The 19,607-nt window shown below is 40.8% G+C and overlaps 2 protein-coding genes across 7 annotated transcripts in view; one reads left to right on the plus strand and one right to left on the minus strand.

Moving 5' to 3' along the window:
• Positions 1-5,803: 5,803 nt before the first annotated feature.
• On the plus strand, positions 5,804-10,825 carry LOC104633134 (uncharacterized). Its single transcript, XM_075765660.1, has 2 exons — positions 5,804-6,144; positions 8,364-10,825. The coding sequence occupies exons 1-2, from the start codon at positions 5,833-5,835 to the stop codon at positions 9,867-9,869; spliced, it is 1,818 nt and encodes a 605-aa protein (XP_075621775.1). The 5' UTR covers positions 5,804-5,832; the 3' UTR covers positions 9,870-10,825.
• Positions 10,826-15,346: 4,521 nt separating this feature from the next.
• Positions 15,347-19,607, minus strand: part of CMTM4 (CKLF like MARVEL transmembrane domain containing 4) — an 82,202-nt gene continuing 77,941 nt past the window's right edge. For 5 of the 6 annotated variants that reach the window (XM_075765664.1, XM_075765665.1, XM_075765666.1 and 2 more), the window contains 2 exons: positions 18,525-18,605; positions 15,347-18,124 (listed from right to left, as the gene is read on the minus strand). In XM_075765664.1, the coding sequence (XP_075621779.1) occupies positions 18,026-18,124; positions 18,525-18,605 (180 nt within the window). In that variant the 3' untranslated portion in view covers positions 15,347-18,025. The remainder of the gene's footprint in view (positions 18,125-18,524; positions 18,606-19,607) is intronic. The other variant, XM_075765663.1, reaches the window with a different exon arrangement.

Consider the following 19,607-nt stretch of genomic DNA (forward strand, 5'->3'; position numbering starts at 1 on the left):
TGGTATACGACTTCATAAAGTCAAGTCATCTAATTATCACACTACACAGAGTTCACAACAAGGGACTCATCCATCAAAATAATCCCAGCTTCTTTGTCACACAGATATGGAAGCCAACCAGAACATACACTTCCATACTGTTCCATTTTTCTAAGTTACCACTAAATGCATAGGTTATGTCATTCATTGTAAACAAGTATCTTTAAAAAAAAAACAAACTGTGAATTCAAAGTAGAATATGCTACCTTCAGTGATACCTTACCACAATCAGTTGCAAGAGCAGCTTAGAATTTTCTACTCTTGTTAATCTTTTTAACTAGGTGATATCCAATAAAGTTGGCGGGGGGAAGCTTATAAATCCAACCTATATACTGCAAAGAGACAACACTAGAAAGAGAAGTTTATAGCTCTAAAGCTGCTCTAACAGCGTCTGGCCGCTGCTGCTACTGGAACAGCATTGAGATTTCTTGTAATGATGCAATAAGAACATGTTTTTCATTTCTTGGAGAATATTTAAGATCCTGGATAAGTCTTAGCAAAGTTGACAGAGTGTCTCCTGATACTCCTCTTAAGAAATTCACATACTCGTATCAGATTTTATCCTAAACTCTCACATAATTTTAATGCCAGTCCTAAAATAGGCTTAACACAGGCCTTTCATTTATTACATGATTAGTATCAGAAAGAAATTGTTTGGATATGCTGTTTCTTGCTATGTGGTAACAATACTGTATTTCTGTAATCATCTGTTTTGCTTCAATTTTTAGTATACTAATCTCTACATAAAACTTTTAGTAAAGAACATACATGTATTCAACGTAGCTCCTGTGCTTTTTATTGCGTCAGTATCACTTTGGTACTACTCAAAGCCTTTAGCCTCCTGTTAATCAGGCAACTAAGCAACTGTTGACTAAACAACTTCATGCAGTCATTTACATTTGGATTTTCCATTTGTCAGAGATCACAGGAATAAGCAGCCATCAGAGCAGTCAGGTCTCTCCTGCTCTAGGGGACATGTCAGTGTGTGCCCAGCCGGGATCAGCCCAGCTCAGCAAGAGCAGGAAGGGAAGAGTCTGCAATACTGCTGCAGTGAAAATTGTTACCCTTGGAAATACTCTCAGGCATTTCAAGAAGCATCAGAAACCCTCACAAACACATTCATAGGTACCTCTGAAAACTACTAAGGTCAGGAGACTGGAAAATGGCAACATACCACCAAGGAAAAAGAGGAAAAGCCAGGAAGTAACAGGTCAATCTTCCCAGAAATATTCAAACAGAAAATTTTTTAGCACAGCAAGATGAGTAACAGTGTATTTCCTGAATGAAAATCACATCAAACTGATGTAACTCATCACAGTACAGTCTGACAAATCTTTCCCTCCTTAAACTAGAGAAATACACTCTACATAAAATTATAACCACAGACTTCCGTAAATTAATCATCATCATAGAAGAGAGCATTTATCAATTGCTCTGTGTTAGTTTGAAAGGATGCATCAGGTGGGATCACTTACATTCTAATGAAAATACTGAGTGTTGCCGGATTTCAGAGCTTTGAGAGAGAGAATGGACCTATTAAAATCAGCAAGTTACATAAAACTAGGAGAGGCAGAAGTATGTAGGACAGCAGGACTGGAACTTGAAGAGACAGAGAAACAGCCTGGAAAGAACAAAATACAACTCAGTGAAGAGAAATAACAGTTCCTGCACTTGAGAAATGTAGGCTCAAATTCACAAACACATGACAGAGTGACTTGTTAGACTGCAGGAGAATGTCTGAGAATTAGACTGAGATAAATATGGGCTAACTATGAGCCAATAATGTCATACTACTAGGAAAAAAGAAGAAAACCCAACAACAGCATGGGAATATAAACAGTGCTATTATTCTTAAAAACGTTCAGAATAGCCCTCCACTTACTACTGCTCTGTTAGGAAACAGAGTCCAGGCTGAGGCTCTACAAGTCAAGGAGGCTGACAAACCTGACTGCCTAGAGAAAAGGACGAAGAAAGTTAAAAGACCTGGTTATTATTTTTCTTGGTTTTGCATGACAAAGAATAGAAAGCTGTTCTCCATTGCTATATAGAAATGAGATATTAGAATTGAGGGGAAATAGAAAGTTAATATTTTATACATTGTAGAGAAAGGCCAAGTTTCAGTCGTCTCCTTCTGTTGGAGCTTTCCATGTCCTCTCTTTATCACTGTCTGACAGTGCCCAATGCTGCTATGCTACCTGGCAATTGGCAGTCATACTTTTGTCACTTAGTATTAAGAGCTTTCCAAGCCCTAGATGTTCTGCCAACACCCTCTGGGAAAAGAGGATTCTCTTAGCCCAGACCACATTAGTGACCCACTAAGAACTACATGATTTCTACCACCATACTGTTGTCACAGCAAAAAGCTGTCAGTGAAAATACTCATCACCACAATTATATCCAAGCATCTCCAGCTCTAACTCCACTGATGTGCTACATCTCAAGTGGGAATTGTAGATAGATCAGAAACTAATTCCATGTTTTCTGAATCCCCAACAGCATCTTGTGCATTAAAACTTCTTCTCAGCTAGCCAAGTTCATATTCATTTCCCTTTCTTATACTGAACTCATAAGCATACAATGAATTCACAGCTCAGATTTCAGACAGGCCCATATGCACGTACATTCTCACTTCCATTAAAGAAAGAAAAAGTAACAAACAATAGCTTCCATGTCCAGCAGGGGCACAAACAAATTAAAGCTTTAAGGAACCTAGACCTATCCATGGTGGCCCATTCATGTTTTGGGTCCAATGCCTTGATTCTCATATTTGTTCTCCTTCATGTCCTAACAATATAAATATTGATATGTATTATATGTTTATATAATATTTATATTTAAATATATATCAGTATATCTGCCTAAATCAGCTCAACTGCAATGAGAAAAAAAAGTTACATATATAGTCTGATGAAATTCACCTGCTATTGGCATTGTGTCTCTTAAACTCCAGGGAAATAATAACAGTTTCCATGCACAGCTGAAAGTGGACATTTCTTTCTACTGAATTCCTCTTCTCTCCTAGGACTAATGACCAGGCTTTTTGCCTTGCTGTAGTCTTTAAAAAAAAATAAAATCTTTTTGACAGAATCTGTCTTCTGTTACACTCCAAATGAACCTAATACATTCACAATGGAGAGAGTTTTTTTTATTGTTCTAATACAAATGACAATGTAGTAGTAAAAGAATCCTGTAAAAATTAAGATTATTTTGTCACAGCTTTGCTCCTAGCAGGATTTTATATTTCTGCAAAAGATTATAATCAGTAATAAAATTAATACACACAGAAAAGAGCAAAACTTCTTTGCAAAACATTTCAAAAATCTCACTGAAGAAAGGGGAGCAAGATGGGAGACCTTAGATAGCTCAGGGAACTGCAACTGAACTGTCAGGCACCTGGGTCACGGGAGAGTACTCTGTCCTGTTGGCAGTGATGGGCTTGGTACCACACTGTCGTGGTTTAACCTGGCAGGCAGCTAAAACAACCACACAGCCATTTGCTCACTCCCCCCCAGCAAGATGGGGGCAAGAACTGAAAAGAAAAAGGTAAAACTTGTGAGTTGAGATAAAGACAGTTTAACAGGACAGAAAAGGAAGATAATAATAATAATAGAATACACAAAACAAGTGGCACACAGCACAATTGCTTACCACCTGGAACCAATGCTCAGCTAGTTCCTGAGCCACCTCCCTCCCAGCCAACTCCCCCAGTTATATATTGAGCATGATGTCATATGGTATGGAATATCCCTTTGGCCAGTTTCAGCCAGCTGTCCTGGCTGCGTCTACTCCCAGCTTCTGGTGCATCCCCTGCAGGCCACAATAAGAAGCTGAAAAGTCCCTGAATGCTTGCCAACAACTAAAATACTAGTATATCATCAACATTATTCTCATCCTAAATCCAAAACACAGCACTATAGCAGCTGCTAGTATGAAAATTTAACTCTACCCCAGCCAAAACCAGTACACACACACACACACCAAGGAAATGATTAAGCTTAGGGAACAGGCTTTTAAAGTATTAGGATCTTCAAAACACAGAACATAAATCCCATCCTTGGGGGATATACTAGGAAACTAATTCAGGGAATAAGAATGCAGTGACAGCTAGATAGATAAGGCAACTTAGTATTGACTATATTATGTAAATATGCTTTACTGAAAAGTGAAACACTCAAAAGAACCAGCAACAAAGCAAGATTCCCTATATCATTCTACTAAAACATACCAGGCTTTAACAAAATGCAGTTATTCTGTATGTTAACGAGAACAGCAAAGGTTAAAGAATCCCATCCCCCCACCACCCCCTGTGGGAGCGGATGTGCAGAAACATGATATCAAACCCTTTCATTTGGGTCAATAAAGTTTTGCATACGGCAAGAGGAGAGCTGAGCTGCCTGCAGGCACCCTACTGAAGGGCACAGCGAAGCTTGTCTGTGTATGGACACACATACGGTAAGGGAGGAAATTCAGACGTTGCAGCAGATGGCCAGATGGCCTCATTTTAACATGTGGTGGTAGTATGGGGATTTGTCCCCCCTTCCCTCTTGGCTAGATCAGCAATTTTTATATAGCAATTATCCATATGCAAATTCTACAAAACTATTTCCTAACGACATTTCATTTGAAATGATGATCAAAAGCATATGTTTTTGGTAAGCCCTCTTGCCTGGAAAGTCTGAGAGAAAACCAGTTTGTTTGCAACACCACACAGCCGCTTTCCGCAAGAAAGACACAGGACTGCGGTCAAGTAAACCTGAGTTTTCCATTAATCAGGAGAAGCCATACATTCCCAGTGGCTAACAGTAAGACAGATATTAATTTTAAAGTCTATCATGTAATGAATACAATCTATAAGATGAGCCATTAAAAAAACATCAAGTCAAATTCACACTTGCAGCAAGTCAAGTCAGTGGAGACATCGCTGAAGACACCAGCCCAGCTGGTCTACAACAAAAAAATAAGGTCATGGGAGGCCTGTGCCAGCACTAATTTGTGAAGTCACACAGATACACAACATTGTAGCTGCATAGGAAATGACTCTAAAATTCAAATTCCAAAAATCAAGATTAACAAAGTCATCTGGATCAAAGTCAGGTTTGCTTTCCAGCTGCTGGACCTGACCCCCCTTTCAAACCCATCCCAGGAAACTCTTCAGCCACCACAGCAGAAAACACAAGTCTCTTTCAGCTGATTGTTACCCAAACCTAGTCCAGGAATTCAGAGGCAGCATACAGTAAAAACAATAACAAAACAGGCACAAGGAATGTGCTACACTACAGATGGTCTCACTTCACCCCACAGCACAATTACCATTAGGACAGCTTTCACCCTCACACCAGCCCTTCCCTGGCAGGTACCCACAGCAGACACCTCCCTCCAGGTGCTCGCAGCTGGCCAGAAAGCAGCCGGGGCCCCGGCAGAGGAAAGAAGAAGGAGATAGCTCGGGGAGCTCGGTAACACAGCGCTGCCGGAGCCGCGGAGCGGGAAACGAGAGACTTTACCTCAGCGCGGTGCCGGCGGCGCGGCTGCCCTCACGCGACACCTCCTCCTTCACGCGGCACCGCCACGCGCCCGTACTAAGACGACGGCCACCCGCGCGCAACACCATGCACCGCCTCACGCGACACCGCCCCCTCCACCCTCCTCGCCTTTCGCTTTCAGTTCGCCGGGGCGCCCGCCCCCCGCCCTGACTGACACTGCGAGACACCACTGACCGCCCGTTGTGCCGGCGGAGTGGCCAATGGCGGGCCGAGAGGCGTTGCGGCCGGGCGGCCCGGACGGTTTGGCGCCGCCATGAAGGAGCCGGCGGTAGCGGCCGAGGAGGAGGTGTTGCGGGACTACCTGGCCTACTACGCGGCTCGAGGGGCGCAGGGGGAATTGGCGGTGTGCGACGAGGCCTCCCTGAAGGCGAGGGCGCGACGGCTGCTGGGTCCGCGGCGGCACGGCGCCCTGGACGTGTGCAGCGTGGCGGAGCGGTGCCGGCGGGCCCGGGGCGAGCGGGGCGGCAGCGTCCTCCGCGACCTGCTCAAGGCGCTGGAGGTGCTGGAGCTGCTCTGCATCAACCTGCTCCTCTCCCCGTGGCAGAAGGAGATCAGGTCGCTGAAGGTAGGGAAGCGCCGCGGGGCTCGGGCGAGGGGCGCAGCCAGCCCCGAAGAGGCTTGTCCGGCCTCGGGGCCTGGCGGCTGCGGGGTTTCGAGGCCTCTTCGCCGGGCTTGTGGCGCAGGAGTCACGGCAGCGGCGCTGGCTTCCCGGGGAGTTAGGAGCAGCGTTTAGGGGCCGGTTTTGAGTGGGTTAGGGGTGCCCTGGGCGGTGCGAGGTGTTCGTTGGCCTTTGCAGGCCTTGCCCTCGCCGAGGCCGGGCCTTCAGGGGCCTTCCCAGGAGTGCTGAGCAGTTCAGGGACTGGGAACGGAGATCTTCAGCTGTTGTGAGACGGTAGAGAAGTACAAAGGTGCAGTGGAAGGTTTAGACTCTCATTACTCTGAGTTTTAATCTTACATTGCCTGGAACAAAGGGATGCTTTTTATCATTAGTTTTCACTTTTGCTAAGTTTGGTGCCAAAGGCAGGGTGGGTCAGTGTCTGTCTGGTCCAGTGATTTTATCACCTGTCCTAGCTCTGGTGGCTGCAGCTGGTGAAGTGGATAAGAAAACCTCCCTCAAAAGGAAATGCTGTTGCTTTTTGCAGCAAGGTGGTCGAGGTTACCTAGCTTCCCTGGCACACTGAACGCATCTCATTGCCCAGAAGAGACAGCAATCTTCAACACATACAAAATCGACTTCTTTTTAAACAAAATCCCTGAACACCCAGAATGCAAACATATTTCCCTTCCTACAGCAACAGGTACTAGTGAGGAAAAGCCATTTCTTTCCACTTTCCTGTGCTTAGGTCTCATCTGTGGATTCTCAAACAGCTGTAGATTCCTATTCTCCTCATTCATCTCCCTAAAACAGGGCAAAGCATAAGATATTCAGGTCTACAGTTAGTGGGCTTAGCTTTTTATAACACAAGAATCCAAGGCTTCATTAAAATCAAATTCTGAAGACCACTGTGGGTGGTCCAAAGTGCAAGACAGCCTGCTGAAGGCCTGAAATAATTCTACTGCAAGGCACAAGTTAGAGAACGAGTATCTTGTGTACATACAAGTTTGATAAAAAAATTACTAGTCATATGGGGAAAATTACTTCACATATTTCCTGCCTCTCATCCACTCTGATGTCACCCACACACACAGTGCCTGCTCCTTACTTCCCCTCTAGAAGGAACAGAAGCTAGGGAGTGAAAGGCACTGTTGACAAATCTATCTGAGAATGGAGTGAGTCGCAGTCCTACATTATACTATGGCCTTTTAGGGGGTCAGTTTTGTTCTTCCCCAAGCTTGTGCTTGTGAGACCAATGCTTAGGTCTCAGCCTTAGGAAGTAGGTAAGTCAGTCTCAAACTGGGCAGCCTGAAAATAAGGTACTCCAATTCTGAAACTCTTGACTTTGCATTCCTACCTCCATTCTGTTCTGATTTGCCTGGAGTTGGGCATGCTTAGGTCAACATAGTCTCTCCTATCATAGCATTTCCGGCAAAACCAAAAACCACTTCCAGTTCACAAACTAGACCTAACACCTGGGGTAGCTCCAAAACCAAGCAAATGTTGAATGAGGTTTTTTTAAGTTGTTACACAGCAGCAACATTTTATTCAAGTCATGTTTTGCAGACAGCTTGTGCAAAGAGAGCGTGTTTTAGCAATATTTCTGCTAGAATAGTCTCCCTTCAAAAAGGTGCTTTCAAAGAAATGGCAACTTAATTCAGGGATAGTAAAGTTACAGCAGGAGTCTGAACTATGGAAAAAGAAAAAGTAACAGTCTTGTCACCAATTAAGAAATACAATTAACAGCGAGTGCATTGCATCTGTTTCTTTAGGAAAAGATTAGACCTCAGTGATTTATTCTATGAATCTTGGTGTGTTTAAAAAACTCCCATTCTTCAGCAGAGCACATAAGACTTATTGCTGAGTTTCTCTACTTTGACTAAAAATGACTTTCTTACTCTTCTTTTTTGAATATCTGTGCTCTTAGCCAGTATCTCAGCAGGTTTAAACTGGCATAACTTCACTGAAATTAACGTGCTATAGCAAAGCTATAATGCTTGAGAGGCTTACAAAATAATGCTGTTAGAAAAGCCTCACTCTGCTTCAAAATTCAGACTTTTAGGAACATAGTTTTTTAAAATATTTAAATAATTTTTGAAGTACTTTTGATTTTTTTAGGAAGTCTTTCACACTTCCCTCTACCCCACCCCCCTGTGTTCATCTGTTTTTAATGTTGCATTCTGTTTCAGACATTCACCGGTAATTTTGTCTACTATATTCAATCTGTGCTCCCAGATGACATTGTAAAAACAGTACTGGAGAAAATAGGTTACATTGCAACAACAGCAACAGAGTTTTCACTTGTCAAAAAGAGAAACAATGAGGAAACAAAGCAGACTGCATTTGAAATATTTCTGGCAAGAATTGAGTGTGAAACCATCCTCGAAATGACAAATGAAGAAAAGCATGGCAATTTGGAGAACACCCTACAGAAGAGAACACAAATGCACCAGCATCAGGGAGATAAGGACAAAGAGGATCAGACACCTCAGAGAGAAGATGCTGAAAATCTAGAAAATAAAGAAAACAGTGAGACATCTTTGTGCCTTGCTACTCAACAGAAGTCTTCAACTAATACCGATATATCCTTTGAAGCTGCTGGGAATCTGAAGATCAAAGATGACGTGCCTCAGTTAGCAGTTGCTCAATCCACTAACAGGCTTCAGGAACACCAAAGGCAAGTCATTAACACTGTACGTTTTCCGGGCAAATGCTCAGACAGTGAGGACTTCTTGATCAAATATAGTGACATTGTCATAAGACAAACACCTATTTTCAGTGAGAATCTTTCTCCAAAAGCTTTTGAAAAAAAGCCAAGAGCCAGTCTGAGTGAAGAATGTGTTTTGGCAGTCACTGCAGAGTCAACTGCAAATGAGATCAGGCCTGTGCCACTCTCACCAGGAGCAAGCGGTCCGCCAGCCTTTGCAATATTTGCTGACAGCTCTTGTGACAGCAAAAACACCTTGGAGTACAAAGCTCAAGAAGTCCCCAAAGAATCAATTGAAGCAGAAATTAACGATGCCATAAATTGCATAGACCCAGACCCTGCAGATGAACCCAATGAGCTGAAGTCTCTGCCATACAAGGACGTTGCATCTGTCCAAAACTGCAGCATCCCTAGGGAAAAGGAAGTTTGTGAGCTGTCTTTAACCTTCACAAAACTACAAATCAAGGACACTAAGGAAAACCTTATGTATCCAGTAGAGGAAACTGGCCAACCTGAGTCAGTACCATATGCAGGTACAAGTGACAGGAATGCAAGAGAATCTAATCATTCCAAAATAAAACATACATATCTGACTAATGCTCAGATGCAGAACAGAGCAGCTGCACATACTGAGCCATCTTCAGATCTATGCTGTACTACTGGGAACATGGAGGATCCCACTCCTGGTTCTGATAGCAAGAGACTATTAATGGATACTCCTAACACACATACAGCTTCTGAGTGTTTCAGACACATTAGAGAGCCCCCTAACCTCACCTACATTCCACCACAAAGTATTGATGTTCGGTCTTCATGCATAAGAAGGACCAGTGCACAGGGCAGAAGGAACTTCTTGCAGTCTGAACGTGACTCTCCTGAATCCAGTGAAGCAAAGCTGGAGAGCTATCATTCAAAAGTAAAGGAAATCCAGGAGCCTTATGTCATTATTGACAAAACTGACCAAGGAATGTTATGCCATCACACCTGATTCTACTAGTGCTTTATTTGCAATCTGCCTGGGTTTCTTCCTCTCACTTGTAGCCTTGATCATCTTTTCAAGGAGATGATTAGCCTTGTCAAAACAGTTTTAAAAACAAACAAAAACACCACCCACCGCTGCAAAGTAGTTGAACAAATTCTTAATGGCGCCTTCTCATCTGGAACCTTTGGCACTGAAACCTGAATGGTCACCTTTCTAAAGCATAGACAACTTCCATAAATTTAAATCCATTTAATTCATTAGCCAGATTCCTTCTGGCTGTACTTAATGCCAACAGGTTTCTTCAGTTAAGCAGACTTCTACTTCTTTCCTTTCCCTTTTTTTTTTTTCTCTCTTTACAGATGTATTCCTGGAGTATTCTTCAAGTATAGCATGCTATAGAATGACATAAACAGGTAAATGTTTCTCAACTAGAAGAACCAACATTACAGCTTTACAAATGCTATACTGGAGTGTACTTCCATTAACTCATTACATTGCTATGAAGCTGTGCTCTCAGCTAACCTTGCTCTTGTTTTCAGTTGAAAATAAGTTTAGAAAGTGTGACAATATTCTTTTAGGTTTAAAGAAGTGAACAGCCCTGTGAACACTTATTTTTGCATTATGAGTAACAGTTTAGCTCTTATAGAGGCAATATCCTGTATTACAGGTTTTATACCTGTCTCCACTTGTTACCAAAATTTTTTGTGGCTACCACCACAAATTTCAAGAGAAGAACTGAGCAGTGTAATCCTTCACTGCTACCAGATGAGGGAGATCAAGCTACTTGCCCCTGTTCCTGCCACTTAACTCTGCACCAGCTCTGGAGTTCACTGGATTTTTCTGTAAGCCAGTTCATCTCACTAAAATGAAGGGAAAAAAACTGCCATTCTCTGCCATTTTAGTGACAGGAAAAAAAAATCAGATCAGAGCAGGGCCCCAATGAGCATTAGAGCCAGGATAAAGGATATCCTGTGGGTGGGAGTGCTGTGTGAAAGGCTTTGTGCTGAGAAGGAAAGGGAGCAGCAGTGTTAGCTGTAAGCTGGAGTCCCAGCACGGAGAACCTCTGTCATACACAACATTTAATTAAATTTAGAAAAGCATGCAGTCACTGGTATTGTATTTCAGCACAATCTTCAGTGCTTCTTTATAGACTTGTTACCTAGGAAGACAGTTTAATACTGCTTCAAGTAACTTTTCCAGTAGCACTTCAATGCTAAGAATGTTTTATTGATTCATGTATAGTTAAAATATTAGCTGAAATTAATTTAGTATAAATTGTTTATAATTTAATTTTTGGGAGAGGAAGGTTAAAGAGGAGCACATAGATTATACTAGAAAAACCTGAGAAACTAAAATGTAAGGATCTGCATTTTGAACAACTAATTGTTGAAGTCCTGTCATACCTCATTCCAGCAGTGTAGGAGGAATAAAACTGACGAAGCTAACATCAGGCAACAGGACTGCCTCCAGCTTTGGATGGGCTTGGGAGAAACAGATACTATGAACATGCACACACAAATTAATACTTCTTTACTAGGTATGGCTAGGATTGAGATAACTTTTTCAATAGCAGCCCCTGGGGTGGCATGTTTGGGATTTGTGGCTAAAATTGTTGATAATACACCAGTGTTTTGGTTATTGCTGAGCAGTGCTTGTACAGTGTGGCAGCATCCTCTTTTTCTAACTATACCCCTGAATGAGTAACTGGGAGAGGACACAGCTGGGACAGCTAACCTGACCTGGCCAAAGGGTTATACTATGCCATATAACATCGTGCTTGGTAACAAAACTGGAGTAGCAGAAGGTGGTGAGGTATTTTTGTCTACCAAGGTGGCCATTGCTCAGAGACAGGCTGGTCATCCATCTGCTTGTGGGAGGTGGTGAGTTACTGCTATTGCATCATTTGGGTTTTTTTCCCCACCCTCTTTCCTTCACTTATTAAACCTCTATCTTGACCTAGAAGCTCTCTGGATTTTGCTTTTCCTATTCTCCCCTGTGCTGCTGGGGAAGGGGGGGAGCAAGCAGCTGTGTAGGTGCTTAGCTGGTGGCTGGGTCAACCCACCAGAACCTCCTTGCTCTTTCAAGTACCTATCTGTTCTTCCTAACCAGTTTGGGTTTTATAAGCTATATTTTTCCCCCTGTGGGGGTTATTAAAATTATGTGGTTTAAATCTCATATTGTGTCAGTTATTCAGGAACTGTATTTAAAACTGCAAAACCCCCTTGTCATCACAAATGAAGATGGCTCCTAAGTATTTAGATGACCACCAGTACTACAGGCTTCATATAAATAACATCCCATTTTTATCTTCACTGTAGCTATACAAGTATTTAACAGCAACCTACACATGAAAAAACAATGCAAAAAGAAACTAACAGCTACCACTTGAAAAGGCACCATATTGGGCTTCAAACTCCATTAATGCCATACTGCTGGCCTTCATTAAACTTGTTAACATTTACTGTGAGAAACTCAACTCTTTAGTAAACTTTCCCTGGTGGGCCTGTGCACAATTGCTTCCATCTTCACGGTACCTGGCATACAGGAGACCTAGATCTTCACTTTGCCCCTGTTTAAGCAGAGTTTTGGACCAGCATCTTTCATGTCCAGGAGCTTATGAAGAGCCTCACACGGGGAAAACAGAGTAATACAGAGGGTCTTTTAGAAGTGAGGAATCATAGCCCTAACTTGCTAACAATGCACCACAGGTCCACCAAGTCACAGGAACACTGGTGGAGATAGTAATGATATTATGATTAATATTTTTTGTTTCTGAACAATGCCCACCAAACAGTTAAACTGCACAAAAATTATTAAATATAAAATGGCCACATTCTGAGAATCTACTTTTTGTTACTGTTTGATTACCTGGATTGAGGAAGAATTTCCTCTTTGTGGCAGATTGGCCAGGACACCTAAGTGTTCTGTCTGCCTTTATAGGGCGAGCTACTGTGCACTTAACGTCTTCTGGATATTTTCATACGAGTTTCTTATTGCTGCAAGAACACCTTTAACTTCTATTCCTGTACAAATGGTAGGGTTTTGAGGTCTTGTACTAGGAAACTGCTTTTGTATTTGCAAATTTCCAGGGTCTCAAGAGACAGCTGCTTTACAGTTAGATGCTTGTGAAAAGACAGGATTTGAAAACCAGCTGAAATAAAAGATAAGTCATATTTAATAGGCCTTAGGCAGCAGCCCTTAGTGCAACTACTTCCACACAAGAACTGGGTTTAAAATGCAAGTTGTAAATACAGTCAGACCTGAGAAGAGGGACAGACAAAAGGGTCCATAAGATTTCTGACCCCATCTGCCAGTGCCCTCCTATCCTTCTTGGCAGTAACCACTGCACCTCTCCTTAGCTAATTAACTTAAATATTTACGAGCAACCAGTCAAGCAGCACTGCTAGCCAGTAAGAGAGTTGCCTGGGCCCCTTTCTAAAGGAAGGTGATTTGTGTTTGTAAAATGTATGCCTATCCTCTGGTGAGCTGTCAACTTTAATTGTGCTACAGCTGGTCCTGATTGTCTATGAATTGAATGGGGATTTACTGACTGATTGGATGTCTTTCCATCATGGAAACATAAGGCCAATTCTGTTCCTAAATTTATATGCTACACACAACCACTTTGAATGGCTTAGCCCGCCCAAGCCTTGGATTAGAGAAATTCCCTTTTGATCAGTGCAGACACTGAGCTTGGGCAGCAGACCTGGTAGCTGGGCGATACTCACACGACCTCTCCCCGCTGGGTCTCTTAACATTCATATCACACATATACCCTTGCCCTGTCTGGAGCTAAGGTGCTCAAGAAGCATAGCTTGGGTTTAGAACAAACTGTTGGTTTTAAAGCCAATAACGAAAAGCAAATTTCAGTGTTAAAAAAAACAAAACCCAAAACGACCCAAAAAAACCCCCACAACTGGAAAGCATGCAGACACTAACTGTAGAAAAAAATACAATTTGCTCCAGAATGATAAATGACAGTCTTGAAAAACAACAATTAATTCCCTGAGACAAAGCATACCTGAGAGGGACTGGCAAGGCCTTGCAAAGAACTGATGAAAATACAGGTGTCTAGGGTTCAGAGCCATATCACCACAAAAAGACAATTTATGAAATGCTGCTTTATCATTTTCTACCTTACTTGTACCTAAACACAAGGAGAATAACCACCCATAACCTACCACCACAGCTAAAGGTCCCACCCATTGGAAATTAATTGGCACAGCTCTCTCAGTGAGAGAGCCGATTAAATCTCACAAGGCTCATTTCAAAGCATTAAGTAGTAAAAAACTGTAGTTAGGATTGGGATGGAAAATAGTGCTGTCTGCAGAGCAGCATACTCACGGTGGAAGTCCGAACAGCTCAATACTTTTTCCGGGGGATGCAAGGGAGGAATGTATCACTGTTACCAGACAGAGGGCTCTAGGGTAGAGCAGAGGATTCAACTCAAAGCCTTCTGGCATAAAAATAAGTAAAATCAAGTAGTATGTACGCAATATGCAGGTAACAAACACAGCTCCTCTATTCTGTCACTCTCCTTATTGAACCTCTGAATTTGTTCTTGTGTGTTTACACAACGCTTCGCAAAATGGTGCCCCGATCCTGATACAGCACAAATAATTGCCACATACCGGCCTCTTTAAAAAGTTAAAAATTAAAAAATTCATCTGGACTGGACAGAAAACTAAATTTCTCTTGTGTAGGAATTAATCTACCAAGTGCTAGTTTTTGTTCCTAAACTACTTTTCGTCCAAAAAAAGCTCACAACTTTTTGTCAGCCCCCTAAAATGCTTGCAGGGGACAACGACAACACACCACTGTAATTCTCACCTGACTTTATCCTGCTTTAGAAATGCACCATGTTTACTTAAACCTCCATATGCTACAGAAAGGAGTGGATTCTCCAAGTCCTGAAACAGGACAGTAACTTGCTAGGAGAACCATTATTCAGGAGAAGGACCGAGACCTTCAGGTCTGAATCTTTTAATAGCAACTGATAGCAGAATACCTAGCACTTCCTACAGCCTCTCTCTGCAGGAGGAAGTCTACTCAAGAGAGATGCTGGGTTATATCCTGGTGTTGGCAGTAGTTTTGTGTGTTAATTACACTGGTGAAAACAATTTTCCAGGTTTCTTAAGACCTACAGGTTTGGTAAGTCACCTCTGAAATATTTAAATCAAACAAGGAAGATCTCCTAAACATATTTCCCATGCTAGAAGAAATACACAAAATGCCAGGTTAAGAGAATGCAACTGTGTAACATTTTAATTTTTGCCAGTCTCTCTGTCTTCAGATCAATTCATATGGTGCTCCCAGATGTTACTGATTTGCTAAGACCTTCTCCAGGACAAAGTAAATACCAAAGTCTGGAGAAGACATCATCTATTCAGACCAAGGATGCAGTAAGGAAAAGGCAATACAGAACAAAGTAATCACTTTTCACACATATTGCAGCGTAAATGTAGAACTCATCGTGACAGAAGTAATTAAAAAAATGCAATTTATTACTCTTCTCATGTATTGCTACAATATACTCCAGAATAGCCAAAATGTATGCAAAACTGGTTGTATGTATGGTTCACTCTACAAGTATAGGCTACATCCAACTTAGGGACCAGATCTGAAAAGGCAAGAGAAGTGGCAGCTTGTTTATATGATCCGTTCCACTGGTACTGAAGTTCAGTCTGCCTACAGAGACAGAGTGCTTTGTGTGGCATTTTGCAACTTGTTACCCAATCACTGCTTCTTAGTCATAACAGGAACAAAACATTTATCAGAATAATGCTGATTGCCCTTTTTTCCCCTCCCCTCACAACTGAGGGATTTAAGGAAATAAAAGCAAATTCCAGGCTTAAAAACAGCTATTTATGATTACTACATTATTTTTATCTACACATCTATACCAGACTGCAAACATTTTACATTTATGACACATAACAAGCAACTTGTTTGGTTTTGTTCCCAGTTCTCATTAAAAACCCCAAACTTCCTGTACATGAAAATCTACACATGAAAATTAATAGATAGCAAAACATAAAATAAACATGTTCCCTGTAGCCACTGCATGTGTAATTTTTAATAAGTTATATAAATGATTCCTTTATAGTCACAATTGTAATTATGAATATCAATAACCCACATCCAAACTACTGGTTTGATATTATGAAGAAGAAAAAAAAATTGCCAAAAAGCATCCATTGCTTTCAAAAGCCAAAAGATAACAGATTCTTTGTACTGTAAGATTCTCTGTACAAACCAAGTACTTTTTTCTGGACTGTGTGCAAAATATACATGCTTGGCTTCTACAAACCACAATGACATTAGAATTAAGAACAAACTACACATGACTGAACTTCAAATTTATAGAACTATTTCCAAATAAATATTTTGGTCTCTTACAGAAGAAAAAACTTGGAAAGTTTAACAGAAGGTTTCAAGAATGACTGCTATCCTCCTACAAATAAGCTTCAATAAGGTATATCATTACTTAACACAGAAAATCTTATTTTTAAGCCAGAATTCTAAAGCTTTACAACAGAACAACAGAATGGCAATACTGGGTTCACAAGCTTTAGTACATTAATATAGTACTTCACTAGGAAATACTCTCTCAGTTCGCTCATCATTATTAACTTGTACTGATTTGGAAAAAAAACATCCCACCAGATGGAAATAAGAAATGAACTGCATTTCCTGACTTGGAAAACAGTGCGGTCATTTCAATACAATGAGTTTTAGGCATACCACAAAACCAGCTACCACAAAACTACAAAACAAAAGTAGTGAAGTGATCTCCAAAAGCAATACTATCGGATATTGTTCAAAATCAGGTGAAACATAGATAAGCCAAGTAACTGAATATTTATATCCTCCAACAAGTTACAGACAAATGTCTGTAATAAGTGATCAGAGAACCAACTGAAGTCTTAGACATAAGCCATTTTTAGGAGCGTTCACTACAAAGCTATGACAGATGCTCAGCTACATTAATGTAAGTGCATTTTATAGCACTGTTAACCTTGCTTTCTCCAATTAAACCAACCAAAACTATTGCGGGGGGGGGGGGGGGGGAAGTATATGCTGTACTTCAGGAATCATTCCCCTCAAATGAAACAGAAAAAGTAATGTGAAAACAGTCAGAACTGCTGCATTAAAAGGATTATCTTGAAGACAACACTCAGAGGGTAAAGCAGAAATTAAGGGCAACTCAACACTTCAGCTAGCAAATGTAAGAATGAAAGCCCCACTATTTTTCTCTACTCTCCAAGTACCTCTAAGTGACAATAAACTGATCGAGATATAAACCCAAAGAACCATCTGTATTTTTCTTTATATTAAAAAAATACAATCAAAGAATCCAAAATAGTTAAAAAATCAGTTAATTCTAGGGTTTTTTATAACCCTGTGAAAGGAACAACAAATACAGTTCTGTGCACCCTGTATTTTCACTAGTCCTCAACTCAGCCATAGCAGGGCCAGTGATTTCATGAACCCTGGAGAGAAGTAAGCCTTTTTAAAAACCTAGCTTAAAAAAAAGGCTCAGAGCCATTCTGCAATCTCTTACAAAAACCGTTATTCTTTTTTTGCCAATGCATTCAGCGGGATTATACTAGTGCATAGTTATCTCCAGAACTATAGAAGCTATATTGTGTGAAGCAGAAGAAAATTAATTAATTCAATGAAATTGCACTAGCGTAGGTAGGATTACAGTAAGACCCCCTATTTTAACCTGACAAGAGCTATTTAACAGAGCTACTTTAACTTGATGCACTTCATTTGCTTCCTCTAGTAATAATAAAGGACATTCCACCTCTTGTATGGAACTATTTCTTTCAAATTACAAAAATAGGGTTGTCTTGGGGGAAAAAAAAGAAGCAGCTTAGGTTATTTATAGTAAGCAGCAGTGAAGCGGGAAACGGGACACAGAGATGTATTTTAGCTGAATAGAATAGACACACTAAAGCTGATGGAGAACCTAAAAATATGAAAAGGAATTTGTTTATAGTCTGTTTACCTGAACATTTCTTAGAAGTAATTCCGCAACATTCTACAAACCGTAATTCAAAAGCAAAAACCATTATATTTAGAAATACTAAAAATACTCAAAATTGCCCCCCAATCAGACTTCATAAGCATGTTTTTAAAAATACAACCACGGACTTCTATAAATGGTGTTGCATATTATATGGGTTTAGTATTTGGTCCCGGTTTTCTTCGTATTTTTCTATCATCGTCTGCATGTCATGGTCAGCTCCAATAACCTTGAAAAGAAGAACGTGAACATTAGCAATAATTGACACCATAAAGCATGGTTGCTTTTGAGCAAAATAGAACAGGACTACCACTGAAGCCAAACTGATACACTTCTAGAGATCTGTCCAATTAGCTTTCTGCTCAGAATTTGGCATTCATTGAAAAGCTTCATGTCTGATCCTGCAAACAATTACAGCAAACAGGCCCTCAAATTCCACCAAAGAGATGGAAGACCAGATTTTTATGCTATACACTATGGATAGCTGTAAACATTTTTCTGAGGTTTTCCTTCTCCAAAGTTTATTAGAAAAGCAGATTTATTTACTTTTACCACTAAATAACACTCTTAATATTCGAAGAGTACAATCCTCCATATGCTTAATTGGTTATAACTGAAATGATACTCACAAGCACTGGGCAGGAAACTTCAAACAGTGTATGTTTAATGAGCCACTCTTCGTAGAGCTGATGAATAGCTTTTAAATATTCCTAGAAGGGAGGCATTCAAATAACACAATAACACATATGCCCAGGGATGAAACACACATTGTAAATTTGATACATTTGGTAAGTAGTTAAGAACTACATACAAAAGCCAGTATCAGATATTTCCACTAACAAAAATAAAAAAGCATCAGGCTTCTGAGAAAAGTTAATTCCCAGTATAAGGTTTTACTCCATGAAGAACCTCAAAGACACAGCTTAAAGGAGCACAGGGCTCTTGGCTCCTCTTAAGATCAAGAACCACGTCCCATAGATATAACGGGGCTCAAGATTTTACAGAGAAAAATACAACAAAGAAGTAAGAACAAAAAGGGCAAGACTGCAAAGAGTATGTATTGAAGGCACTTTCTGTGTCAATACGTTTTTCTGAAATTCCCAGTTCACTTTCTCCTAACTCTGACTCAGTTTCCTCTAAAAGCATTTCTGCCTGTCATCAACTATTAGTTTTTTTTCATGGAGACCACTTAATATTTTTCATTCATAATTGCTCCCCCTCACCCCTCAGTAGGGCTGCGAAGTTACATGATGTGTCTTCAAATCCATTATAGCAAGGATTTGTTCTCCAAAATTTAGTTCTTTGCATATATCTTTGTGTTGGTTTTGCGTGGCAAGGTTTTGGTAGCGGGGGGGCTACCAAAACCTTGCCACGCAAAACCAACACAATCTTCAACTGACAATTGCTTCTATTGAACTACCCAACACTAGAAATACCTTTGTAGTATACAGTGTGTCTTCTATAACTACATTTATTTGTAGTTAGTCTTTCTTTAGGAGAAAACATGTTTAAATGAAGGGCCACTCTGTAAATTGTGACACAAGAAGTGAACATTCAGGTACTAGAGTTTATTTGTAAGCAGATTTGCACGCTAACAATTTTCAAGAAGTCGCTTCTTTTTCAGACACAGAGACGCTTTTCATGCATAAACATCCTGGTAATAGCAGACAATAGAAAGTGCCCACGTAAACCTTCAGCACCTGCGTTCACAG

The sequence above is a fragment of the Balearica regulorum genome, chromosome 13, assembly GCF_011004875.1.
Source record: "Balearica regulorum gibbericeps isolate bBalReg1 chromosome 13, bBalReg1.pri, whole genome shotgun sequence".
In the NCBI taxonomy this organism is placed as follows: Eukaryota; Metazoa; Chordata; class Aves; order Gruiformes; family Gruidae; genus Balearica; species Balearica regulorum.